This window comes from Pituophis catenifer, unplaced genomic scaffold (genome assembly GCF_029215685.1).
Source record: "Pituophis catenifer annectens isolate HBS135680 unplaced genomic scaffold, rPitCat1.0.hap2 SCAF_6, whole genome shotgun sequence".
Classification (NCBI taxonomy): domain Eukaryota; kingdom Metazoa; phylum Chordata; class Lepidosauria; order Squamata; family Colubridae; genus Pituophis; species Pituophis catenifer.
Window position 1 is genome coordinate 8,865,830 of NW_027256886.1, and position 14,699 is coordinate 8,880,528.

Below are 14,699 nucleotides of genomic sequence, written 5' to 3' on the forward strand. Positions count from 1 at the left end.
TTGTGTGATCACCTTTTGCGACCTTCTGACAAGCAAAATCAGTGGGGAAGTCAAATTCACTTAACAACCAGGTCACTGATTTAAGAATTGCAGTGATTCACTTAACAACGGTGGTAAGAAAGGTTGTAAAAATGGAACAAAACTCACTTAACCTGTCTCACTTAGCAACAGAAATTTTGGGCTCAGTTGTGTGGTAGTAAGTCGAGGACTACATGTATTAGCAATTAGGATGATCAGTTCAGCCCTCGGCTACTCCTGTTAGCTTTAGTAAAATAGTTCAAGAGAACAATGTAAAATATGGGGATTTGGAGGGCAGGGAGACGCAAACGTATTTGCCACTTGACTGTACCCCAAAGTTTCATTTCCATTACAACATTATTTTTCCTGGCGGGATTTTATTTAATGCTGTGTAAATTACAGTCTGATCAAACGAAATTAGTTGCTTTAGTGGATGGTGATGTCTGTCTCCCAGGAACAAATGTACTTGTTAAGTTCAGAATAATTGTATGCTTTCCTGTTTAAAGATTAGACTTCCCCTTCTCTATTTATCTAGATACTTCATGCCTTCTTTTCATATTTTTTCTACATCAGTATTTACATTTTTTCTCTCAATTTTAAAAATGATGAAGGACCCCACAAAGTTTTATTTGTATGGGTTATATTTACTGCATTAAAAATTAAAAATGCATTGGTGGTTCAGTGGTAGAATTCTCGCCTGCCATGCGGGAGGCCCGGGTTCGATTCCTGGCCAATGCACCAATATCAGACAAGAAAATATCAAATAGCTTATGAATGAACGTTAAGTATTAGAAGTATTATGTTACTTATAGTGGAGTTAAGGTTTCAGGGGGGGAGTTAGTAGTCTGAGGATAAGTAGGTTAATCTCGTTTATGACTGTTAAATGAAATACCTTGTATTTTGCTCTGGGAAGTCTGGGGAGGAGGGTGGGACGAGGGGAGGGAAAGGGTGGGGGGGAAATTTTTTTGGTTTTTTTGTAAAACTTTTCAATAAAAAAATAAAATAAAAATGGATGCATTACAGTAGAGGATTCCACTTACCTTTGCTACCGGTTTGGAACTGTGAGCGCATGCGGCGCTTGGGCACATACGCAGAACCTTCTACGCATGCACAGAGCGTCCATGATGACATCTGGCCTGGTGGGCGGAGCCTCCCGCCACTGCCACTACCGGGCGAACCAGTAGAAACCCACCACTGATGCATTAGCTGCTGCTATCACTCCTCACAGTTGTTTTATGGAATTTTAATAGTGAGTTATTTTTCACCTTAGGTGGGAAAGAATTTTGATTTCAAGCAGCCCTGAGAAGGTTTTGAAAGGCCCCTGGGGCCCTAGGATCATAAGATGTTTTAGATGAAAAGATGAGATGTAACGGTAGTCCTTGGGTTATGTCCATTCATTCAGCGATTGTTCAAAGTTACACTGGCTCTGAACAAGCGGACTTACAACCAGGCCCAGAGTTTTGGCTGTCACTGTAGCCTCATAGTCACGTGATCACAATTTCTGACATTCCCTGCGGGTTTCTCACAAGCAAAATTTATATATCACAATGGCCAGGTCTACACAAGTTGTTGGTCCAAAACTAAATAAACTGTCCAGATAGATTGTATTTATTATAATACAAGTTGTCCGCGTTTAGCAACCACAATTGGGAGTAGCTATTCAGTTATTAAGTGAAACACTTACTAACCAAATCTGTGATTGTGCTAATGATTGGTTGGACTAGAAGACCTCCAAGGTCCCTTCCAACTCTGTTATTATGGTCTGTTCTGTTCCCTTTGCTTTCCAGACTTGTGAAAATAAAAAATGTAATGACTGGCCATATGTTCTGCCCCAGCTCCGGATTCCCGAGGATACTGACACACACCAACGGTCCTTATCAAATTTATTAAGTAGCAAGAATACACCAAAGTCCGGCAAAGGTTGGCAACCAGCCCAGAAAGCAAGATAAAATAAAACTTTTCCAAAAATGCTCTGATGATAATTACAAGTTGTTTCTAGCAAGAAACTTACTAACGGCATGTGACTTAAATAGGCTAAGGGAGTGGCCAATTAGCCCCAAGCCTTACTCTCGAGGAGACCTCCTCCTCCTGAGTAGCCACTCCTGCCTTTTGGCAGCCCTGCGTGCTCGAGCATTGAGGAGAGGCTCCTCCACTTCGCTCTCTCCACTTGAAGGAGCCTCTGGAGGTTCTGAAGGCCCTGGCTGAGTCTCTGCCTCTGGCACCATATCCTCTTCAGCCTCCTTGCTGTCCGACGCAAGCACCGGCTGCGCAGGCTGCTGGCGTGACACCACACCAGCCTCCACGTCGTCAGGATTAGCCATGATCCGCGCAGGCTGCTGGTGGGCCACAACACTATATAGTTATTTTTTCATCGCCAATGTAACTGTGAGACAGTCACTAAATCTGGGCCAGAGATCATCAATAAGCACGATCCATGCTGTCTCCATGTTGAACCCAGATCTTCTAGTCCAACCCCCCTATTCAAGCAGGAGACCCTGTATTATAGCATTCTGGACAAATCTTAAAAACCTCTAGTATTGGAGCGCTCACAACTTTTGGAGGTTCAACTGATTGTTTCACTCTCAGGAAATTTCTCCTTAGTTCCAGGTTGGTTTCTTGGTAATTTTTCATCTATTGCTTCTTGTCCTGCCTTCAGGTGCTTTAGAAAATAGGCCCCCTCTTCTTTGGGCAGGCCCTCAAATATTGAAACACAGCTATCATTTATTTATTTATTTATTTTATTTTATTTTGAATTTATATACCGCACCTTCTCCCAAGGGACTCAGGGAGGTGTACAGCTAGATAAAAACATACAATACAAACATTAAAAACAATTAAAAGAATATATATTAATTTGGCCCCAGTTTAAAATGACAAACCAATTAAAAATTAAAAATTTAAAAATATGTTAAGCCATGGCACCACTCAGCCTTCAGAATGGAATAGAATGGAATGGAATTGAAATGGAATAGAAAATTAGGATAGGATAGGATAGGAAAATTAGGATGGGATGGGACAGGACAGGAATAGGAATAGAAGATAGGATAGGATGATAGGATAGGATATGAATGGAATGGAAAATTAGGATGGGATGGAATAGGAATAGAAAATTGAATTGGATTGGATTGGATTGGATTGGATTGGAGAGGAGAGGAGAGAGGAGAGGAATGGAATGGAATGGAATGGAATGGAATGGAAAATTAGAATGGGATGGGATGGGATAGGAATGGAATGGAAAATTGCGTTGATAGGATAGGATAGGAATGGAATGGAAAATTAGGATGGGATGGGATGGGATAGGAATAGAAAATTGGAAGGATAGGATTGGATAGGATAGGAAGGAATGGAAAATTAGGATGGGATGGGATAGGAATAGGAATAGAAAATAGGATAAGATAGGATAGGATGGGATGGGATGGGATAGGAAGGAATGGAAAATTAGGATGGGATTGGATAGGATAGGAATGGAAAATTAGGATGGGATAGGATAGGAATAGGAATAGAAAATTGGATAGGATAGGATAGGATAAGATGGGATGGGATGGGATGGGATGGGATAGGAATAGAAAATTGGATAGGATAGGATAGGATAGGATAGGATAGGATGGGATGGGATGGGATGGGATGGGATGGGATGGGATGGGATGGGATAGGAATAGAAAATTAGGATGGGATAGGATAGGAATAGGAATAGAAAATTGGATTGGATAGGATAGGATAGGATGGGATGGGATGGGATGGGATGGGATGGGATGGGATGGGATGGGATGGGATAGGAATAGAAAATTGGATAGGATAGGATAGGATGGGATGGGATGGGATGGGATGGGATGGGATGGGATAGGAATAGGAATAGGAATAGAAAATTGGATAGGATAGGATAGGATAGGATAGGATAGGATAGGATGGGATGGGATGGGATGGGATGGGATGGGATGGGATAGGAATAGAAAATTGGATAGGATAGGATAGGATAGGATGGGATCATAGGATAGGATAGGATAGGATAGGATAGGATAGGAATAGAAAATTAGGATGGGATAGGATAGGAATAGGAATAGAAAATTGGATTGGATAGGATAGGATAGGATGGATAGGATAGGATAGGATGGGATGGGATGGGATGGGATGGGATGGGATGGGATGGGATGGGATGGGATGGGATGGGATGGGATAGGATAGGAATAGGAATAGGAATAGAAAATTGGATTGGATAGGATAGGATAGGATAGGATGGGATGGGATGGGATGGGATGGGATGGGATGGGATGGGATGGGATGGGATAGGATAGGATAGGAATAGGAATAGGAATAGAAAATTGGATTGGATAGGATAGGATAGGATAGGATAGGATAGGATAGGATAGGATAGGATAGGATAGGATGGGATGGGATGGGATGGGATGGGATGGGATGGGATGGGATGGGATGGGATAGGATAGGATGGGATAGGATAGGATAGGATGGGATAGGAATAGAAAATTGGATAGGATAGGATAGGATAGGATGGGATGGGATCATAGGATAGGATAGGATAGGATAGGATAGGATAGGATAGGATAGGATAGGATAGGATAGGATAGGATAGGATAGGAATGGAAAATTAGGATGGGATGGGATAGGAATAGGAATAGAAAATTGGATAGGACAGGACAGGACAGGACAGGACAGGATAGGATAGGATAGGATAGGATAGGATAGGATAGGATAGAGGAATGGATGGAAGAATAGAACTTTGTCACTTTAAATGTACACTAATCAGCCTACATTAAAATGAAACGTCGTCGCATTTCTGCTCTCTGGGGATAACCATTATGCATAAACCCACATAAGAGACACACATACATATTATGACTCAGAGAAACATCACCGTCTACTTCGAACGTATACATGAGTACATTAGACAATTCCCATATATTGGGACTCGGGGGCGCAGGGGGAAAGGTGAGGGAAGCACCAGATGAGGAGAAACCTGCTGCACCCGGTTCATATCCTTTGACAAAGCGAGATCCAGCTGAGGCTGCGGCTCCTTCATCCTCCGGGCACCTCGGGAGGGGGGAGGGGTGTAGCGGGGGGGGGGAGAAGAGCCCGCGCGCTCGCTCCTCTCTTCGAATTCGCGCCTGGGTGGGCGGAGCCTGCCAGAGGGGCGGGGTCGAGAAGCGGAAGAGCGGGCGCGCGGGCGCTTTTACGACAGGCCCTCCCTCGGCTTACGGCAGGGCTTCTGAGGGGGCCGCTGAGCCTCTTGCGAGGGCGGGCCAGGGGTGTTTTCCCGCGTTTTTTTGGTTCCCCTTCGCCGGGCGTGTGAAGGAGCGCGGCAGGCATGGTGAGTGCGTGGGGACGGTGACCTTGAACCGTCCTCCCTCCCTCACGGCCTTCCCTTACCTGGCTTTTCTGTGGGAATCTCGGGCGTGGTCGTGCTCTAGCCGGGAATCCTGGGGGTTGTAGTCCCGGCACGCCTGGATGCTGAGGAAGGCGCAAGGCCGAAATAAACCACCTTTATCCAGAGGGGTTTTGCCCAGGAGAGATTTGCACGGAGTTTCAGCTTCCTTTAGGCCAGTGTTTCTCAACCTTGGAAGCTTGAAGATGGGTGGACTTCAACTCCCAGAATCCCCCAGCCAGCTCTGCTGGCTGGGGGATTCTGGGAGTTGAAGTCCACCCATCTTCAAGCTACCAAGGTTGAGAAACACTGCTTTAGGCCATCCCTGTGATGTTCTCCTCAGAGCAGAACTTAAAATGGAGCTAAAAATGAGGAATAATTGGTTGGGATGCCTCTGGGGGTGGGGGGGCTTGCCCTTTCCCTGAGGATGTGCAGCGCTGTTTAACCACTATTGCCCACGATTCTGAATATGGATGAATATCCTGGCTTTTGTTATCCCTGATCAGTTTTTCGCTGATTCTTAACCCCAGTGTTGGTGGGTTAAATGGTTATCCCTGCCTTTTTTGTATGTTTTGATCAACTCAACATAGGTAATGCTCCTTCCTTGTTCTATTCTCCCAAAAACAACCACCTGTGAAGGAAGGCGGGGTGGGCTGAGAGAGAGCAGCTGGTCCAAAGTCACCCAGCTGGCTTTCTTAGCTAAGGAGGGACCAGAATTCACAGATTGGCCCAAAGTCATCCAGAACTCACAGTTTCCTGTGATTGGCCCAAAGTTATCCAGATGGCTTTCATTGGCTAAGGAGGGACTAGAATTCACAGTCTCCTGGTGTTTGGCCCAAAGTCATCCAGCTGACTTTCTTAGCTAAGGTGAGACCAGAATTCACAGTCTCCTGGTGATTGGCCCAAAGTTATCCAGAACTCAGTTTCCTGTGATTGGCCCAAAGTTATCCAATGGCTTTCTTAGCTAAGGGGGGACTAGAACTCAGTCTCCTGGTGATTGGCCCAAAGTCATCCAGCTGGCTTTCTTAGCTAAGGTGAGACTAGAACTCACAGTCTCCTGGTGATTAGCCTAATGTTACCAGCTGGCTTCCATGCCTAAGAAGTCTTAAGTTCACAGGTACCTGCAGGACCATCTTTTACTAAATAATCCATTCAGACTATCTGGAAGAAGCATTTGGATAAACTCCTTTTCTGTGAAATAAGGCATATGAGCTCAATTTTGAGAAAATATCTTTCCTTACAAGTAAGGTTTTCTCTGTCCAGTATAATATTACAGAATGGATTAGAACAGCCAATGTTATGTTATTACTGAATAAATACTGTGGCTGGAGTAGAACCTGAAGTGTGGGATTTATTCATTGCTGAAATTAAGCCATCTCCAACAGCTGGTAAATTTAAACATGGCTGTAGCCACCTTTGTAGTTTTTTTGGCCATAATATAAGAATGGCTTGTCATTGCATTTATTTTAAAGTTTTTACTGTCCATCAAAAGACTTGGGCAACTTAAATGTTAAAGAAGAGAAATTCAGTATCTATCCACTACTTCTCCATCAATCTCTGTTAAGGTTTCCATAGCACTGCAGTTGTGGTTAAATCAGTAACCTTCTCTATATCTCACCTTCAGATGTATGATTGGCTGTACAGAGTTTTCTGTTGGTTTCATAGGTCACTATTTTAAAAGGTTTTTTCCCCTTGGATTTCTTCATATCCTTAAAGGAATGGGTTTTTTCCCCCAGCTTCCCAGTCTACTTCATAGTCTTGCTTTTCCTTGGGGTGGACTTCAAAATAAGAATACCAAATCTGGGCTGCAAAATATGGTTGCTTCAGAGGATAGAGTTTTCTATATCTCTTTGCTGTCTTTTAATCAGATGACTGTCTCAATTTTGTAGACATAACTGAAGCACTAACCAGGTTAAACCTTAACTAATTTTTCAGCACCTAGTCAAGGTCAGCTAGGTGCTGCCATCTGCTGGGCTATTAAATAAAACTTAGTTAATTCACAGTTTCTGTGTGGAAGGTTCTCAGTCAACCAGATAGAGTTGTCAGAGTTGAGTCACAGCAACTGGACTGCTTGTTGGTTCAAAATGTTTCACTACTTATCCAAGTAGCTTCTTTAATCTGGCCATGTTGGTTAGGGACACCCAATATATGTCCTTCAAGGAGGTTTCATTTAGTGCCTAACCTGGATAGGCTCATTAGGTGAGTAGGCAGAGAGGAGTTAAGGTAAAAGATTTAGGAGTCGAAACTACTCAACTTCTCTCTGCCTACTCACCTAATGAGCCTATCCAGATTAAGTAAGAAATAAAACCTCCCTGGAGGACATATATGAGATTCCTCCTAACCAACTTGCTCAGACTGAAAAAGCTACTTGGATAAGCAGTGAAATGTTTCAAACCAACAAGAAAAGAAGTTCAGTTGCCATGACTCAATTTCCAGATCATGACTGCTGTGTGTGCATGTGCAAGATTTGGGAGATTGGTAGTGTGAGAACACCTTCGACCAGTTTATATTAAAAGTGTATGTTGAAAATATACCATAGTACATAATGTGTTTATTTTCCAAACCCAAGTTTAGTTCCTCTGTCCTGTTTGTGATACCTGGACATGACATAGTTGAGTTTGTTATCTATTCATGTCTAGGCAAAGCTGGCATAATTTGAATTACTGCAATGTGCTGCACATGTATGTGATTGTTTTTGAAAACTATTTAGAACCTTCTGGTACATACTGTATCCAATTTTCCTCTTCTTGTAACTCAGATAATACTGTAGCAATGGTCATATCCCATGCATCCAAGTACTACTGTGATGGCCAGGCAGAATTCAAAGTGCTAGCATAAATGTATAACCATAATAATAAAGTGTAATTCACTTAAATCCATGATATTTCAAGGACTGCCTACAGATTTGAGCTTTATTCATCTTTGGAAGCGATACTCGCCAAATCACTATATAAATATGTAAGGTTAGCAGGTGATAGGGCACATACTCCATCATTCAAGAGAAGATGGATAGTCCCATCTCTGGCAGCATTTTAAAAGGGCATTAAAATGCATTTTTTTCTTTGTCTTTCATTTTTAAATTGCTACATTTGTTGCTGATAAATATTTGAACTTGCATTTTATTTAAAGTAATTGTTTTAAAATTATTTAAATGCCAGAGTTCTTTATAGTTGGTATTGATTTTTACTATTTTATATTTTTAAATATTTTGGAGAAAGTATGATCTTAAAAAAGTGGCTAAAATATATTAAATAAAATTCAAGTGTACCATCTGCTAGATACAATAGAGCTGTAATATTCTTGAGATACAAGCCACAATCTTTTAAGAGAAAAATTAAAAAGCCCCAAACTGCACAGCTTTTGCACAGCTCCCAGAGTTATTCTATTTTACCCCCACTGAAATGAACTAGACGCTACATAAATAAAATATATTGAAATAATATACTGGAACTTCATCCTACTAAATTTTAGATATAAAATATTTCCTATTTAGGACTTTTGAGTAGCTGCAGGAAAGTTGTTTTCTGCTGTGCTATAATACTTGATTAAAAAAAACTACAATGATGTAATTTTAGGAACCTTGCTTATCTCATTTCTGATATAACTTCAAATATAGATTATTAACTTGCAAAAGAAATAAGTATTTCCCATGAGACTGCCTAAACATATAAATGAGAACTACCTATGGAACATTTATGGCTTAAAATTAATAACATTGATTGCTCGCTGCTATAATTATTTTGGAAAAGACAACATAAATCATTTATATATATACAGTGAAAGAACCCTGGAAAGTATGTTCTTAACTCATGAGTATCTTAACTCATGAATTGTTGATAGATACTTGAATTTTAATAAGTATTTTGTGATGAGAAATAAACAAAAATCTTCTTAGAGACAATATTTTGTTTATTTTTAAAAATGCTATTTTATCCAGCTGGAATAAAAATAACTCTTAAGATTTCTGAGAACTTTTAAGAGCTGAATTTCTTATACATATGCAGTTATTTCAATACAGAACAATTAAACTGATTGTCTAGCTCTCAGTTATGTTTGCAATACCTACATGCACCAAAGGTTTGCTCCAAAAGGTTGGTAGAAGACACTAAAGTAAAATCCCATTGGTGAAGTTATTCATTACAGTACCTATATAAGATTGGAAATTGGCATAATAGAAGCTTCTGAATTATAGAATATCTCTGATAGTCAAAAAGGAATGAACAAATACCAAAATGTTTTGTGTCCCAGTTTTAAAAGTAAAGTACAGTATTCATGTTTCACTAACCATATAAATCTAGGTTTCAAGATGACTTCCCTAATTATCCTCCCTTCCCCCCCTCTCTGACACACACACACACACACACACACACACACACACACAGTAAATTCAGTATGATTTCAAATGCATGGAATTGAAAATGGCCAACTGAAGACCTGTATAATGTTTAAGCAATATTTGTCTCAGATATTTGGTTACACTTTTATATATTCAAAAAATCTTTTTCACTGATAGCGTACAAGCAAAATGTTCTGACATTAATATTTCATTTTTATTCCTTTTTTCCTTTCTTTTAGGCTGGTACTATGATAGTAGTTGGCCTGACAATAGCTGCTGCTGGTTATGCAGGTTTGTTCTTGAAAAGCTTGCTTTATTTCTGCTTATGTTAAATATGTACTCTATAATGGATAGTAGTATTACAGTTGGGAAACATAGGCGTCTGTCTACAAGGCTATTTTGGATGGTTTAATAAACAGAAAGACAGTGGATCGTGTGAATGGCTTCAGTGGCACTTTTTTTTTGCCAAATATTGCTAATATTATTTGATACATTTCATTTCATATCACGTTTGTTATTGTGACGTTGCATTTGATGCTTTTAAGTTTAAAATAGATATCATCAATGTAGGCTCACATATTGCAGAAAAACATTGATTTGCTAACCGTAGTTTATTGACTGACTCAACATTTGTTAAGTAAGGTTCACATAGCCATACTACATTACGGCTTAATGTAATTTGTAAATTGGCTCTGTACGACTTAATCTGTTTGAATTACAGCTGTATTATTGGACATAATTCTGCCTATGGCTTGCACATGGAAATCTGGAGTTTGGACCAAAATGATTTAAAATATGGTTAACACCTTCATTCACCAGGATGAGAAATATCAACTAAGTGCTCTAATCTAGGGAATTACTTAAATCAAGGGTCGCCTTGGGGTCTCGTTAAATCAGGGGTTGGACCTCAGAGACCACTAAATTCAGAATTTTAAATCCCACGGACCACTAATATGATTTTTTTAAAAAGATAAATAGTGTTTAGTGCAATATAAAAAATGTAAATTTTTCTGTGGACCACCAAAATTTTCTTGCGGATCACCAGTAGTCTGCGGACCACCAGTTGGTGACCACTGACTTAAATGACAGCCCTCATTGTATTGCATCCACAATAAATTGTCCAGCTTCAAAAGAGAGGATGGATCCTCAGGTACCTGTGCTTGTATCCTATATGAAAAGATGATATACACTCTCAGAATTTGTTATCACATCAGAGGAAGCTGATGGCCAGGTTATGGGGATTTCCATTCTCGTGGGGTAGAATCATACTTGGAATGCTGACCAAGTACCACAAAGGTATTACAAAATGACCATTATGAAGGAGACAGACCATTTATAAAATGTCTACCATGAAAGCTATGGACAATCACAAAACTTGGTAATACTAAAAGCATTAGTAACGCTAGTGAAATTTCATTCATCCCACTGACTTTTGTCTCCCTTTCAAGACAACTTTTTAAACTGACATTCCTCACCCTGCACACTTCCCTGGGTTAGGCATTTCTCTTAATTCTATTGCAGATGTATTATTCTCGCATTACAATACCACAGCTGTCTTTGTTTTGTATATATAAATTACTTGAAACTTGATTTTCTGAAAGAAAGGAACACCATAAAGAGAATCTGCCTTGCTCTTTTGTTTCTGCTGCCCAAACATAACATAAATGGTTCTTTAAGGGATGTGTTTAGTACCCCTGTAAGTAATCCTTAATTTAGATTATTTATGGTTGACTTTGTGAAATTCTTAAAATATATTGCCTTTTTTAAAATTGCATCAATAAATGGTACTTAGTCCTTTAAAATAGAATTTAGATTGTGCAAGGCAGAGGGAAAAATAATTTTGAGAGTGGTGTATGCAGCCTTTCCCGGGATTTAGTAGCCTGAGTGCTGTGGGGTGGGGGGTGGGGATAAATTAAATCCTTTCAGTGGGATAGGAAGTACTGGATGTCTGTTTACACTCTCTTCAGCCTATTGCAGTAGTAGGAAGCTTCTGTGGAAGCATTACATTTTGTCCATTTTGGCCTGGGATTGTCTAGTTGCGTCTACAGGTTCTGCAGATCTCAAATCTAAATAACTGAAATTGAACCTTTTCTTTCCTTCAAGGTCGCTATGCGCTGCAAGCAATGAAGCAAATGGAACCACAAGTAAAGCAAACACTGCAATCTCTGCCAAAAACAGTGAGTTTGTTTTTAACTCCGTATTCTTTTGCAGCAATATCATTTTCTTCTTTGCTTACCATGAGACATGAGACAGAAACAGTTCAATGCATTGGATTATGAGATCCCAAATCTGCCCATTATAAGCCTTGTGTTTATTAAGGTATGCAAATTAATTAAAAATAATTGCTGAGTTTTATAGAAATATTTTTGTCTCATGCTAGAAAAAAAATGATTAGTTGGTAATGATGAACTAAGCCAAGTGGGAGGACATTAAAAGTAAGAAATTGTGTCGCCTCTTCTACTTCTTGGCAATGCTGTATGTAATTGGATGGTGTATTTTCTATTTGCCACAACTGAGTGATGTGCATCTTTAATTTCTTATTGGCAGTATTGCATAATGCTTTCGTAATAACAATGTATTTTATTTTCAGGCCTTCAGTGGCTATTACAGAGGTGGATTTGAAAGCAAAATGAACAAGCGAGAAGCTGCCTTAATATTAGGAGTGAGGTAAAATTAAAAATCACAGGAATATTTTCCAAGGAAATCTGTATTAAGAAAAGAATGGGAAACATCTTAGTTGGCGTAATTTTTGTAGCTATGATTTGAATGATAAAAAGCTTACGGTAATCTTTTTGGATCATACAGACTGTAACTCTGATCAGAATGTAACAGCCAATTTTATGTTCAGTATTGTTAATGACAGGGTCTCCAAGATAGTGACTGGACATAGGGATGCAAAGTGTTCAGATTGTTCTATAGTAGCAATAGCACTTAGACTTATATAACATTTAAAGTGGTGGTGGAGTGGTTAGAATGCAGTATTGCAGGTTAACTCTGCTGACTGTCAGTAGTTTGATACCGATCAAGGTGGACTCAGCCTTCCATCCTTCTGAGGTTAATAAAATGACCCAGATTGTTGGGAGCAAATGCTGACTCCGTGAACGGCTTCGAGAGCGCTGTAAAGCACTATGAAGAGGTATTTAGCAATAGCACTTACATACTGCTTCACAGTGCTTCACAGCCCTCTCTAAGCCGTTTACAGAATCAGCATATTTCCCCCAACAATCTGGGTCCTCATTTTACTGACCTCAGAAAAATGCAAGGCTGAATTGAACCGATCAGGATCAAACTCCTGGCAGTGGGTAGAGTTAGCCTACAATACAGTATTCTAACCCATTGCATCACCACAGCTCTATAAAATTTTGAATGCTATTTTCTCAAGCGAACAGTTTTGTCACATTTTTAAGTCACCTAGCCAATTAAGCAAAGAAGTTCAATAACTGGGTAATGTAATGAGGGATCTGATTTTTTTTTTACTATCCTAATAAGACAATGGGAGGGGAGGGAATAAATTTATTTGTATGTATAATCGCAGAACAATCAGAATTGTGTTTGTTGGTAGATTATCACAAAAAATAACATAGCTTGCAAATATCTCTTAAGCAAACTGTAAAATTCAAGAACACAGTATATCATTCTTCTTCCTAATAGTCATATTGTGAAATGAGGTAGTGAACTGATATAGATGCAGTAATTTGGTGTTTTTAATAATAATCTGGCTAATATTTGATATTTTTCCTAGTTATAAATTATCTAATTAAAAAATAAACTGTTAGTCCTACAGCTAACAAAGCAAAAATCAGAGAAGCTCATAGAAGAATCATGCTTTTGAATCATCCTGATAAAGGTAAATCAGATGTTAATATATTAAATGGCTCATGTAAAACGAGGCTGTCCTATGGGGCTGCATGGGAACATTTTAAGAATTGAATTTAGACATTTTGAGTTCTATTTTCCTATTTTTTTTTTATTTGAAAGTTGTGCACGCACGAGGGAAAAACTAGAATTTTCTGATAAGCCTGGCACGCTATTGTTTCATTACTGCAGCTAATGTAGTTAAATGTTTTTGTACATGGATCATTTTATTATTGAAATGACTAAAATGTTATATTATTTTGAATATTCAGTTCACTGATCACATATACTTCATTTACCAGAATAATGGAATAATTTCTGTCTTGTGAACATGACAACCATATTTTCCTCTTTACCAGGTGGGTCTCCTTATGTTGCAGCCAAAATTAATGAAGCTAAGGATTTACTGGAAACTCAAGCTAAGAAATGAAAACTCATCACTGACTTAACTATTAGAATATATTTTCAAAATAGCCCAAAGAAAATTGACAAATGAAGCTGTCATACATGCCAAAAGGAAATCGTTTTGATGTAGGGCACATCCTTCCCTGTGGTTATTTTCAGAAATTAATGTCAACCACAACTTCTGATGCACTTTTAATGAAGTGCAAGTTTTGTACAGAACCAATTAATCAGATAGTAATATCTGAAATTCACTGTTATTGTTTTAGATTAAAAAATTAGCAGGATAAGTGCAAACATCCAAGATTCTGCTGAAAACACCTGTGAGGCTTAATAGTATTTTAAAGTAATTTATTTCTCAGCTGAGAACAGCTATATTATTTTATCATAGAATTATGGTGCAGTATTCTTCAAAAATGATTTTTATTACCATGATTGCTGAGCAATAAAATTCATACAGTATTTCTCTATATGACTGCATAAGAAAGTGTTGCTATAGAACAGTCACTCTTGTAAGCTGGTCTATACCTTCCTGCTGGTCAAACAGCCATTCATGAATGAGAATCTAATTGGTAGTCTCTAACTTTCTAATAGAGCTTTTAAAACAAGAGTTTTCAATTCTTCATACCAAGAAAAGCTTAGATTTATTTCTGAATAATGGCACCTGCCTTTGTGAACATTTCAAGACTATTAAAATGGGAAAGAAATTGG

General features: G+C 39.0%; 1 protein-coding gene and 1 non-coding gene across 2 annotated transcripts; both read left to right on the plus strand.

The window, feature by feature from the left end:
* Window positions 1-685: 685 nt before the first annotated feature.
* On the plus strand, window positions 686-756 carry TRNAG-GCC (transfer RNA glycine (anticodon GCC)). The gene has a single exon. It is a non-coding gene; the product is annotated as a tRNA-Gly (tRNA).
* A 4,462-nt stretch (window positions 757-5,218) lies between these two features.
* DNAJC19 (DnaJ heat shock protein family (Hsp40) member C19) lies at window positions 5,219-14,699 on the plus strand. Its single transcript, XM_070945933.1, has 6 exons — window positions 5,219-5,341; window positions 9,971-10,022; window positions 11,835-11,908; window positions 12,322-12,398; window positions 13,508-13,578; window positions 13,946-14,699. Exons 1-6 carry the CDS (start codon window positions 5,339-5,341, stop codon window positions 14,014-14,016), a joined length of 348 nt encoding a protein of 115 aa, XP_070802034.1. The 5' UTR covers window positions 5,219-5,338; the 3' UTR covers window positions 14,017-14,699.